At 48.4% G+C, this 12,160-nt stretch overlaps 2 protein-coding genes across 3 annotated transcripts in view; one reads left to right on the plus strand and one right to left on the minus strand.

The window, feature by feature from the left end:
- Window positions 1-9,985, minus strand: part of FZD3 (frizzled class receptor 3) — a 47,273-nt gene extending 37,288 nt beyond the window's left edge. Inside the window, exons 1-2 of the mRNA XM_015623106.1 lie at window positions 9,909-9,985; window positions 4,537-5,028 (exon numbers count right to left, since the gene is read on the minus strand). Of these exons, the coding sequence (XP_015478592.1) occupies window positions 4,537-4,755 (219 nt within the window). The 5' untranslated portion in view covers window positions 4,756-5,028; window positions 9,909-9,985. The remainder of the gene's footprint in view (window positions 1-4,536; window positions 5,029-9,908) is intronic.
- A 201-nt stretch (window positions 9,986-10,186) lies between these two features.
- The window catches only part of FBXO16 (F-box protein 16), a 33,554-nt gene continuing 31,580 nt past the window's right edge, over window positions 10,187-12,160 (plus strand). For both annotated transcript variants that reach the window (XM_015623196.3, XM_015623197.3), the window contains exon 1: window positions 10,187-10,287. In XM_015623196.3, the coding sequence (XP_015478682.1) occupies window positions 10,229-10,287 (59 nt within the window). In that variant the 5' untranslated portion in view covers window positions 10,187-10,228. The remainder of the gene's footprint in view (window positions 10,288-12,160) is intronic.

Below are 12,160 nucleotides of genomic sequence, written 5' to 3' on the forward strand. Positions count from 1 at the left end.
CAAATCTAAAAGCTTCACGTGGCTGTTTGCAAGGTAAAGAAATTCCAGCTGGTGATAAGAGAATATAAAATTAATGAAATGGAAGGTTTTAATCAGCTGGAGCACCGCTCTCATCCCTGTGATCTCCATTGTTCTGAGGGGATCGCAGTCGTACGCGCTAACGAGAAAATTAATCCTTGCAGCAAATTAGTGCCTAAGATCAGGGTGCTTACGAAACAGCAGCTGATTAAAACCCACTTTTCCATTAGCTTTATGTGCCTGAGCTTCCAGGAGCTTGGGAGGAGGAGCTGAGGAACACAGAAAGCCAAGGAGAAGTGTGAAATTTGGGATAAGGTGATGAGCTGCTTAAATACCTGACCAACCTCTGCTGGAAAAATTCCTCTTATCCCAGATGTTGAGGCTGGGCTGGGAGTAAATATAGCTATGCCTTCTGTTATGACATTTTAAACACATTCTGGTTCTTTTTTAATTAAAAAAAAAGGTGGAAAAAAGGGATTAAGATTCCAAAGGTGACAAAAATAGGGCAGGCAAGGGCACACCGACTTTGCAGCTCTGTGGGAGGTTGGTGGAATTGTCCTCTGTGAGCACCAAAACAGGGAAGAAACCACTGAATCTGAGCTAGGGTATGAAAAACCAGATGTCCTCACGTCTGTAGTGGGATATTCCGTGGCAAATTAACTTCTAAATATTCCAAAAATCCTGACTGGGAGGGTTTATTTATATCAATGCCCTGATTGCCTGCTGGGATCAGCACATGAGTAGACACCTCTGCCTTGCTCTTCCCACCTTCTTCCCTCACTCTGCAAACCCCAAATCAACTTCAGGATAATCCAACCCCTCTGTTTCCCCCTCTTCCATCTCTCCTGGCCAACCCCACTGCATCCCTGAGTCCCAATTGCTGCTCTCTTTTTATAGGGAAAATGGGAATGAGGAAGAGCCATTATCTCCCTGGCCATATGGTGACTGCATCAGCTCCTTTTTAGAGCCTTTGACCTCCAGTTTAATCCCAAAAGGAAACTCAGATTCAGCCCTCAGCCGTGTCTGGACCCTGTTCTTTAAAGCCTCTTTGATCCCCACCATCACTCCCATAAAAATCAGGGTGAGCAGAAAGAAGCGGCGACAGCTTATTTAATTCAAAAAACTTAGGCAATCATCAAATTAAACTGCTTTTCTTCATCAGTGACAAAAGCTGAATGGCCACAGGCTCCACCAAGCCACCAAATTCCAGGTTTTCTGATCAAAATGTTTGCCCACAAAAACTGCCTTAAGGCAGATAAACCCCGCTGCTCGCACGCCTCGGCAAATCCTTCAAGGCTGAAGGAAATTTTAAGTGGGAAAGGGACAGAAGATAATTCTTTGGAGCAATAATAACCCAAAGAGAAGGGAAAACGAGGTCAGGTCCCTGTGGGGGAGAAGGGTAATTTGACTTCTCCACCAGCCCAGGATTTATGGATCACACGGAGCCGTGGGAGCAGCGCCATCCCGATGCTGCCGCATCCTCAGGAATATCTGGAAGTTTCACCAGCACTGCTAAAAAACAGCTATTCCTGTTGGATATTGCCCAAAATCAGCCTGTCAGCAGGTTACAGCAAATAAAACACCTCGGAGCACGCTGGGTGTGACAGCAGCACAGGGAAGGAGGAGCGATCATCCCTGGACAGCTCCCAGCTCTGGACAGCTCATCCCAGAAATTCCTGCCCCAGCCACCATCACCTCCTCACTGGGGAGTCACCACTCGTTTATTGCTGCTTCTAGAACAGCAGAGCAAGAATTTTTTGCAGCAGAAGCAAAATAATTCTCATTTCAGTCAGGTTGGATTGGTGTTTGTCCTCTGCCCAAAGCACCAAATCCTTCAGGGATATTTGGGAATGAAATAATGCTCCAAACCCCTGGATGCAGCAGCCCTCTCTCCAGTTTTCCCAGATTAAAACACAAAGCTGAAGGAATTCTCTTTCCCAGGAGTGAATCAAGGAGCAGAAGCTGATTCCAGCAGGGGCCAGGGGGGGCACTGAGGGACCTTGATGGAATATTCCACATTTAAGGCTGAAAGGATGGAGATTCAGAGGGGTTGTTGGGAAAAAAAAATCCTTCCCTGGGATGGTGGGGAGAGAATTCCCAGAGAATCTGCGGCTGCCCCATCCCTGAAAGTGTTCAAGGCCAGGCTGGAGCAACCTGGGATTGTCCAGGATGAGCTTTAATGTCTCCTTTATCCCACTTAAAGTCTCAAAAAGGTATCTTGGCTGATTTATTTCAAGAAATAACAAGTTTTTAAGCAATCAGCAGTATTGGAAGAGAAGCCCACCAGATTTATTGATGGCAAGACAAGAGCTACAATAATTCTCATTTTTGCTTCACCTCCACTCTTTGTTTTATTCCACCCTTCCAGTACAAACCAGCTGAGTTTTTTCTTGGTTTTTTGGTTGTTTTTTAATCAGGAACTGCTGTGAAAAAGAGCTTTTGGAAAGGAGAGATTTACAAGGCCTTCCCTCCAGTACACAAAATGAATCACCCTGATTCTGTTGTTATTTTATTTTATGTTCACAGCAACCAGGGAGGGGGCTCAGGGACCAGAGATGTTCCCAAAAAATGCCACAATGCAACATTTAACAGCCTCCAGCATTTGAGTGCTCCACAACAACTGAGTCATTAAGTAACGCCTAAAAAGCCAAATAATAATAAAAAAATCCCTCTTCTTAAGTGTATATTAAAGTGTAATCTAAGTTAATACAAGGAATGGGAATATATTTATGAAAAGATGTGGATTTTCAGCCTTTTTGCTGCTCAAAACTCTGAAGTGGGAGAGAATTTAATCCTGACAAAGCTTTGCTTTCCCGACAGCATTCACCTTTTCTCAGAAGTGGCCCATAATCCAACCCCAGACTGGAATTACCGCCTTAAATGCTGATTTTATTGGCAAAAAGGGAGTGTTAAACACACCCACGCCACCCACCCACCCCGTGCTAAGCCTAAAAATGGCTTTGGTGTGAATTGCAGCATTTCCTGCAGGGTAATTTCTGCTTTTAACTCGAGTTTTTGCAACGCTCAGTCCTCCTCTCTTCCCCTCTCTGCGGCAGAAAGCTTCCACAAAAATCGGGATAATTGCACCGGGATTGTTCTGCCTCAGGCTGGGGCTCCAGGGAATTATTCCTCTGCTTCTAGCAAATGGTTTTTGAGTAAAAATGATGTTTCTGACAGTTCTCTGAAAGGTTTAAGGCACAACAAAAAGGCTGAAAAATGAGCAGGATTGTTGGCCAGGGAAAAAAGTGGGATTTTAATAATAAATGGTGTCCACACCCTGGGTGATGTGCCCTGGACAAGGATAAGGCTTGGAAAAAAACAGGGAGAGGGGAAGGGAATTCAAATTATCCCAGGAATGAAGCAGCGAAACTGCAAGGAAGGAAGGGCAGCACTTGGAGAAGGACACTGCAGGGGAAAAGCTGGAATGATTCCTGTTGGAGAGGAAAAGCCTGGGGGATAAAACTGAGCCTTCCAAAACCTCAGGAGGGTTTTAAGTACACCACAGTCCAAGAGGGGGTTGAAGGAAATCAGTAGAAAAATGGTTTAAAATAGGTTGATAGAGGATAAATAAATGAAATTTTTAAATTCCAGCATGGTTTGGGTGGGAAGGATCCTTAAATCCCATTCCCATTTCAACCCCGACATTTTCCAGGATCCCAGAGCACTCCTTGGACACTTCCCAGGTGCAGCCACAGCTTCTCTGGGAAATTCTGTGCCTCAGAATTTTCCAGAACCAATTCTGCAACAAAATTAACTCCTTTTGCTCTGTTTTACAGTAAAATCCTTTTGCTCCGTGTTCAGGATAATCGGAATCTGCAGACCCACCCAAAGGAGCCACTGCAATCCAAGCCCACAGCTCCTCCAAAGAGAAAATTTCAGGGGAAGGACCTCAATTTTAAAAAATCCACCACATTTAATCCCCAAACTCTTCCACAGACAAACCACACCAAGCCAAAGCTTTGTATTATTTAACAAGAACAGTGAAATTCAGTTTCTGTGCTGTCAGGAAGAACATTTCAAGATGAAAACACAGCATCATTCTTTCATTTCTCACAGATTTACCCCCAGGGGTTCCCAAGCACTTTAAAAAATACAAATAAACCAAATCTGCACAAATCCCTCACGGAATTTTGAGCAGGTTGAGAGCAAGAACTTGATTAATATTCTGAATTTCCATTCATTTTAGTCTTATCACAGAATACCAAGTGAGGAAACTCCTTGGCTAGGATGGAAAATAGACTGAAAAAGTCCTGTATAAATCAGACTTGAGGTATTTAAAACAACAAACACACCCAGAGCATTTCTCACTCAGTGATATTAAATTAGGCAGAATCTGTAGTCATGGAATATTTTGACTATTTAGAATATGGCATTTGGGGTTATATCTGAATTATTCAATACCTTGATAATTTTTTTTTTCCCCCCATGAAAACTCATGAACTGCTGGTGAACTAAAGGCAGAAATTAAGTAGATAAAGATGCATTTGTGAAATAAAGAATGAAAAGAAAAGGGTTTACCTCCATAGCCAGAGCTGCTGTTTGCTGGTCGTAGTGGTTGAGGAGGTTGGGCATGAAGGTGGTGTTGTAGGGCAGGTCCTGGCACATCCTGAGGATGATGGGCTCGCAGGAGAACAGGCTGTGCCCTCCTGTGGGGGCCAGCCAGACCCCCAAAATCCACAGGGAACGCAGCAGCCAGCCCAAAGCCATCCTTCCACCCCGCCAACGGGGCCGGCTCATCTTCCAGCTCCGCGCGATTTTCACAGGAATATTCCCAGGCCTTGCTTCAGGTTCCTCTTCCCAGCTGGAAGAGTTTGTGTGTTCAACATCCTTGGCTCAGTCCAGACAGATGGGAGAGAAATCTTCCCCTTTTTTTTCCCCCCTTTTTTTCTCAGTCCTCCATGGTAGGAATTAAATATCACAATTTCAGCCACATTCCCACACCACCGACCCCATGGTGACGGGGCAGCGCTCCAGGGGCTTCCTGATTCCTTCTTTATTTTCCTGGAAAACCTGGAGCACAAAGCACAACAGACAGAACATGTTAAAAAGCCTTGTCATCCAGGGAAATATTGAAATATTGAAATATTTCACCTCTCAGATTCCTAAGCTGGCAGACAAAACCGCTTGAAGTTCTCCTGTGCAAGGCTACAAAGTTCCTCCTGCGAGTTTTAATCCTGATTTTTTTAAAATTTCTGGAGGAAATGAACAGAAAATGGAGGAACTGAATGGAAGAATCTGATGGAAGAATGGAAGGGAAGAACTGGATGGAAAATGGAGGAATTGAATGGAAGAAAAGCACCCAAAAATGGTGAAAATGTGGGGATGGTACTGGTTGTGACAGAATGTTTTTAGAAATATTTCGCTTGGCCACACTGAAAGCAGGCTGTTTGTGACTCACTCACACCGATAGCATCTCCTTCCCTGCACGGTCTCAGAGCTCCTGAGGAATAATTATAAAACAAAAACAAAAAAAAACATTCACCAGCACCACCAACCCCACAAGTCCCAGCTCGCCACTGGCCTGCCCAGGGAGGTTTGGCTACCTGGGCTCAAGGATGGCATTTTAATCTGCTTTTTTTTGTTGTTGTTGTTGTCCCAAACCCATTTTAATTGCTCCAGGAACCACCCCAGCAGCTGAGGGGAAGCCAGAAAATGTGTTTTGGCCACCCCTTTTCCCCAAAAAGGGAAATTTTAGGGTTGCCCTGCCAGTTCTGCTCTCCCTGTGGAGCCAATTTAAATAGAATTCGCTCTTCAGGGCTGGACCTGGGTTTTCTCAGCACAATGGTTGTGCTCATCCATTTCAAACTCTGAAATTGGAGGTGGGAAAAGTCCACAGAGCCCTCAGAGTACGAAACAGCACGTTTTTCATAACAATTTTGTCTTACAATGGTAAAATTTGCAAAATCCAGTCTCTAACCAGCTGCTTTAAAGTGAATTATCATTTAAGAAAGGAAATTTAGAAAACCCCAAATATTCCATCAATATTCCCAAAAGCAGGCAGCCACGAATCTGAACAGATTCCCCAATCTTGAGAGAAGGGAGCTTTTCCTCAGAAAAACTTTTCCTTTCTGCCAATGGTGAGAGATAGGAAGAATTTAATTACCAGATGTGTTATGTACATTTTTATTTACACAGGCCCATCTTATGGTCAGAAAAATTAAGATTTCAAAGCCTTTGTGGGTTGGGCTGGATAATTTCCAGAGGTTCCTTCCAACCTAAACAATTCTGGGCTCCTCTGTGAGAGGGGAAAGGGTTTGGCTGGAGATTTTTGGAGACAGGCTGGTTAAAAACAAACATTCAAAAAGGGGGGAGAAAAAAATAAAAAAGAACCCCAAGCTTGCTAAAGATAACCAGGTTAAATTCAGTTTATTGGCAACTTTGCTGTCACAGGCTGCTTCTCCCTCTCACAGGGATTGGCAGGGAAGCCATGGCTGAGGCAGCAGTGAAAATAAGGGGAAAAAATAGAAATAGGAAAAGTTCCAGAGTCAGGAAAAACAAAACATGAGCAAAAATAAAAATAAAAAAGGGAAAAAGAGAGCTACCTACACACCTGAGGTGGGAGAAGCAACACAGCTCAAACCTCAAATGTTGTGTTCTGAAGGAAATGATGCTGTGAAGAGTCAACACACTGGGTTTAGAAATATTTAACAATATTTAACACATTTTCCATGTAACCCCAGCTGATTTTAGGTCCATTTCCAGATGATAAGAGCTGGAAAAGCTCTGATTTAAGAAATGTCATTTCTCAGATTGATTTTTCCATAATTTGGCGGCTCTGGAAAGAGACAAGGAGCTGAACTGCCCCATCTGCCAGGCAGCATCAGCAGCCCTGGACCTTCCTGCACATCCCCACCTCCTGAGCAGGAGGTCACAAATCAGATAAAACCAATCCCTGCTCAGTTTTGTGAAGTTCCCTGGCAGAAAGATTGGATAATATTGGATAATTGGATAAATAAATGGTCCCTTCCAACCCAAACCAGTCTGTGATCCCATGTTGGACAAGGTGCTCAATCCCCCCTGGAATCCATTCCCTTGGGTTTAACATTTTAATAACACTTCCTCAAAACTCAGGGGAAAAAAAAAAAGCTTTTTGAGTTTGTTGGCATCTCCAGAACTCTGGATTCACAATTTTTTTGTTTGTTTGTTTCTCCTAAACCATCCCCAAAGGATTTTATTCCTCAGTTTGAGTGAGGTCCCCCTGCAGTGTGGATGAGCGAGGTTTTCACTGTAATTGAGGCATAATTGCAGTGATCTGTAAAAAAACCTTCATAAAAAAGGGTTCAGAAGCAACCTAAGATGAGCTGTGCCCACATCAGTTAAAGTCTGCACCACAAAAATTGGGCAAATCCAGGTGAGGATGTGGAGTTTTGGGGAAAAAGTCCAAGAATGCTCCATAGAAATCATATTATTGACACACAAAACAGCAGGATCCAAACACATCCACCCCTCCTCCGCCTTCCCCACAGCCTCAAGCTGAAGAAAACATGCAAAAAACAAAGATTCAACGAGCCACCAAAAAAAAAAAAGAAAAAAAAAAAAGTTTTAACTATGCAAAAAGCAGAAAAAAATTTCATGGTGTCCCTTTGGGACTTTTCCATTTCACGTTGAAGATAATAATTAGAGTATCATAAAGAAAATTAAGAATGTATATAACAGGAGGTGGGAAAGCACATCAAAACAGACAACCTGGGAAAACTGAAATAATTCCAGGTGAAATGAAGCAGAAAAGAGAAGGATTCCATTGCGAAAGGAGCTCCAGGTTTTGCAAACCAGCCTATGGATGATCCATTAATTGGTGCAGACAGACGAGTGCTGTAATAAGCAACCCTCAGTGTCAGGAGAGTTCCTCACCACAGATCCAGTTTGTGCACTCTTTGTTAAGCCTCTGCATAGGAGATTTTGTGGTTATTTTTGTATGTATATAAAAACAAAACACTTTTGATGACACCAGGGATAAAAAGAGGAGGGGAGGCCTCCCCTCTCACCACAAGCATTGGAAATAAAACGCAGGCAAAAGGAGGAGTTTGTTCGTGTGGTTGTGGATTTTTACAGTATTTATCAGCAGGAGAAGCACATCCAATTCTTGCTGGGAAGGATTAATTAAGACATGCACAGACAATTATTATAAGCAGTGAAAATCATGAGGAGAAAGGGTTGATTCCCACAAGGAATTTTTTTTTCAGAAGCTAAATTTCAAAGTCCCTAAGGGATCAACGAGGAAAAAGAAAAAACTCATTAATCCCAGTATCTGGGATTAATTCCCAGTTATCTGTCCCAGAGAAATGGGGAGATAAAACAAACCAGACTCCTCCTGGAGGAGAGGAAAATGTCCTCTCAGCCATTCCCCACCCAATTCTGACCCTGGAGAAAGGAGATGAACTCATTCATTGCATTTCCCCAGCCCTTTCCCACCCACACGAAGGCACAACAGGAGAATAAATTATTCTCCCAACTCCATTCTAATTAATTACTCAGTGGGAATGAAACTCCAGCGCTGTTCCACTCCATCTTGAGGGGCAGCCGCACCGTAATCCCCCACATCCCCTATTTCAATTAGGAGCAGAGGGAGGATGGAGAGGCAGAAACAACCCTGGTGAGATTTTCCATGATTGTTATGGAATCACAGAATGGTTTGGGTCAGAGAGGACTCTGAAGCTCACCTAATTCCTGCACCATGGGCAGATATGGAGGGACAGGTCTGTCACCTCCCTGCGAGCTCCGAATCCATGGGAAGGGCCTGGAGAGGGAAATCCTGCTGTTCCCTGGCACGGGAAGCAGGCAGGCTGCCGGCTGAGCCAGCATCCCTTTTGGAAAGGCACAAGGAACAAGTGCATCCCCTGGCATCGCTGCCGCGCGGCCGAGGCGCAGGGAGCAGCGGATCCACGCCCGGAACACCCGCACCGCCTTCCCGGAGGGATCCGGGGAGCGCACGGGCAGCGCCGGCATCTCCCGATGGGGGAATCTGCGAGGGGCGCTGAGACTCCGGTATCCCCGATGGGGGAATCTGCGAGGGGCGCTGAGACTCCGGTATCCCCGATGGGGGAATCTGCGAGGGGCGCTGAGACTCCGGTATCCCCGATGGGGGAATCTGCGAGGGGCGCTGAGACTCCGGCATCCCCCGAGCCCTCAGCGAGGAGCGGTGAGGCTCCGGCATCCCCCGAGCCCTCAGTGAAAGGCGGTGAGACTCCGGCATCCCCCGAGCCCTCAGCGAGGGGCGGTGAGACTCCGGCATCTCCGAGCCCTCAGCGAGGAGCAGTGAGACTCCGGCATCCCCCGAGCCCTCAGCGAAGCGCGGTGAGGCTCCACCATCCCCCGAGCCCTCAGCGAGGCGCGGTGAGACTCCAGCATCTCCGAGCCCTCAGTGAAGGGCGGTGAAGCTCCGGCATCTCCGAGCCCTCAGCGAGGGGCGGTGAGGCTCCGGCATCCCCCCCCGAGCCCTCAGTGAAGGGCGGTGAGGCTCCGGCATCCCCCGAGCCCTCAGCGAGGCGCGGTGAGACTCCAGCATCTCCGAGCCCTCAGTGAAGGGCGGTGAGGCTCCGGCATCTCCGAGCCCTCAGCGAGGGGCGGTGAGGCTACACCATCCCCTCCCCGGGGCCGCCGTACCTCACTACGGCACGGGGAGCCCTGGCCAGCATCCCCGACCTCACGGCGAGAGGATCCTGCCCGTTCGCGGCGCTCAGGGCCGGCATCCTCCGTCCTCCGCCGGCCCGCCCGCCGAGCGCAGAACCGGCATCCCCCGTCCCCGCGCTGCGCTGCCGGCCGCGGGGCGCTGCGGGGCCTCCCCGCTGTACGGCCGCCAAGCCCCGCCGCCGCCTGTGCCCGGAGCGGGCAGAACGAGCCCCTGAGGGCTCCGCCGTGTCCCCGCCATGTCCCCGCCGTGTCCCCGTTACCTGCGCAGCTCCCGCCGCCCTCACGCTCCCGCGCGCGCCCCTCGGGTGGCGGCGGCGGCAGCGCCCGGCCACGCCCCTCATGTGACCACGCCTCCCGCGCCATCGCGCCCCGCCCTCTCTTCGCCGCTCAGCCAATCAGAGCGCGCTGGGATGGTTGCTAGGTAGATCGGAACCCCCGGCCGCTCTAACCCCTCTGGGGGGGCTCTGATTGGCTGGCGCCCCCCGGGGTTGCCGTGGAGACGGGATGCGGGAGGGCGGGAGGAAGAGGCGGGAGCTGATTGGCTGGCACCGCCCCTCCACGGGGTTGCCATAGCGACGGGATGCGGACGGGGGGAAGGAGGAAGAGGAGGAGGCGGCGTCCGCAGGCGGGAAGAGGAAGGTGAGAGGACACGGGAGGACATCGGAGACCCCCGGGAGGGCGTGGGGAGGGGATGTCGCCGCGGTGGGGCAGGAGCGGACACATCCCAGGGGACACTGGGGGTGTGGAGCGTCGTCGCAGGGGGACAACCGCAGCGTGGCACGGCGGGGCGGGGACACGCGGCGGGGAGGTGGCACAAACCCCGCCGGGAATGCGGAGGGGACAACGGATCCGGGGTGCAGGAGGAAGGTGGGGAACGCCGGTGGAAAACGTCAGTGGGAGCTCCACGCTGGTGCTCCCAGTGTTTACATCCCGGCAGTGCAGGATGGATCCTTATGGATGGGGGTGCCCAGGTGGGCAAAGAGGCCGGTGGCAGCTGACTTGTGCCAGCTCTGGGGTGGCAGCAGGGCCAGGGCAGTGCCTGTCCCCTGTGCTGGCTCTGCTGGGCCACCCCCATCCCTGGGGACACTGCTGGGACAAGAGGGATGTGGAGCTGCTGGAGCACGTCCAGGGAAGGGAACGGAGCTGGAGAAGGGTCTGAAGCACCAGGAGCAGCTGAGGGAGATGGGAAAGGGGCTCAGCCTGGAGAAAAGGAGGCTCTGGGGGGAACTTTTCCCTCTCTGGAATTCCCCGACGGGAGGGGACAGCCAGGTGGGATCAGACTCTGCTCCCAGGGAACAGGGACAGGATGAGAGGGAACAGCCTCAAGCTGTGCCAGGCGAGATTCAGGTTGGATATTTGGGCGGTCAAACCTTGGATCAGGCTGCCCAGGGCAGTGGTGGAATCCTCATCCCTGGAAGTGCCCCAAACCCGTGGGGATGTGGCACTGGGGGACACGGATTGGTGCTGGGTTTGTGTTTGGGTTTGCTGACCTCAGAGGTCTTTCACCAACCCTAACAATTCCGTGATCCCACAAAGGGATTCTCCAATCAGGGGAGTTTAAAGGCGTCATGCACACCAAATAAGCTCAGGGGATGCTTGGAAAACACAGTGGAATCCATGGACAAGTTCCCAGCCTTGCTGGATTATTGATTATTAGTTCTTGATTCCATCCCCAGGTCCTTCCCTATCCGCCCTGCCTGTACCTGTGCTCGGTGCTGCTGCTTAAATCACTGCACTGTTTATTTTGATATAACAATTTACTATCAATATCACTATCCTGCTTTGAGGTTGGTTCTGTTAAATTATAAACTTTTTAAAATTTATTTTTAAATTTATTTATGAGCTTGTTGCCACGTGGATTGATGGGATTAGGGGAATACATCCTTAAACCTCAGCATGCAGCAGGCTCTGTGCACCACCGAGGTTTTATTTCTGTAGAGATGATTAAAAATCATTAATAAAATGGTTCTGCTTCTGAAGGAGTTGTTTTGAGTATGGTGAAACAGAGATTAGCCCAGGTAAAGGAAATTATTCCAATGCCCCTGGTTAATGGTCTTTATGGATTGTTGAGCTTTCTTCTATGGAATCACTTCAATTTTAAAGCATTTTAAAATTCCAGCTTGTACTGGAATGAGTGGGGGTATTTCCAGTGGTTTCCAAGTGAATTTTTCCTGCTGTTGGATCGTGCCATTCCTGTCTCCTGCCCTGTGACACTTTGTGTCTCCTCCATATCCAAATTTCTTGGATCCTCCCATCCCAACTGTGAACCATTCCAAGGGACTCTGGCAATTTTGCACTTTTCAACCCCGTGTAAAAGCACAAAACTTGGGGTTTCTTTCACCAAATCTCGTTTGCACTGATATTTACCATGCTTGCTGCCTGCTCCTACATTTCCTTTTATTTTTTTTTTTAACAATGAAAATAGATTTATTTCCTTTTTTTTTTTTTTTTTGGCATTGATTGTCAATAGCTTTTCCTCTTTGGGCAGCGAACCAACATTTTCCTGATACCT

This window comes from Parus major, chromosome 3 (assembly GCF_001522545.3).
Source record: "Parus major isolate Abel chromosome 3, Parus_major1.1, whole genome shotgun sequence".
NCBI lineage: Eukaryota > Metazoa > Chordata > Aves > Passeriformes > Paridae > Parus > Parus major.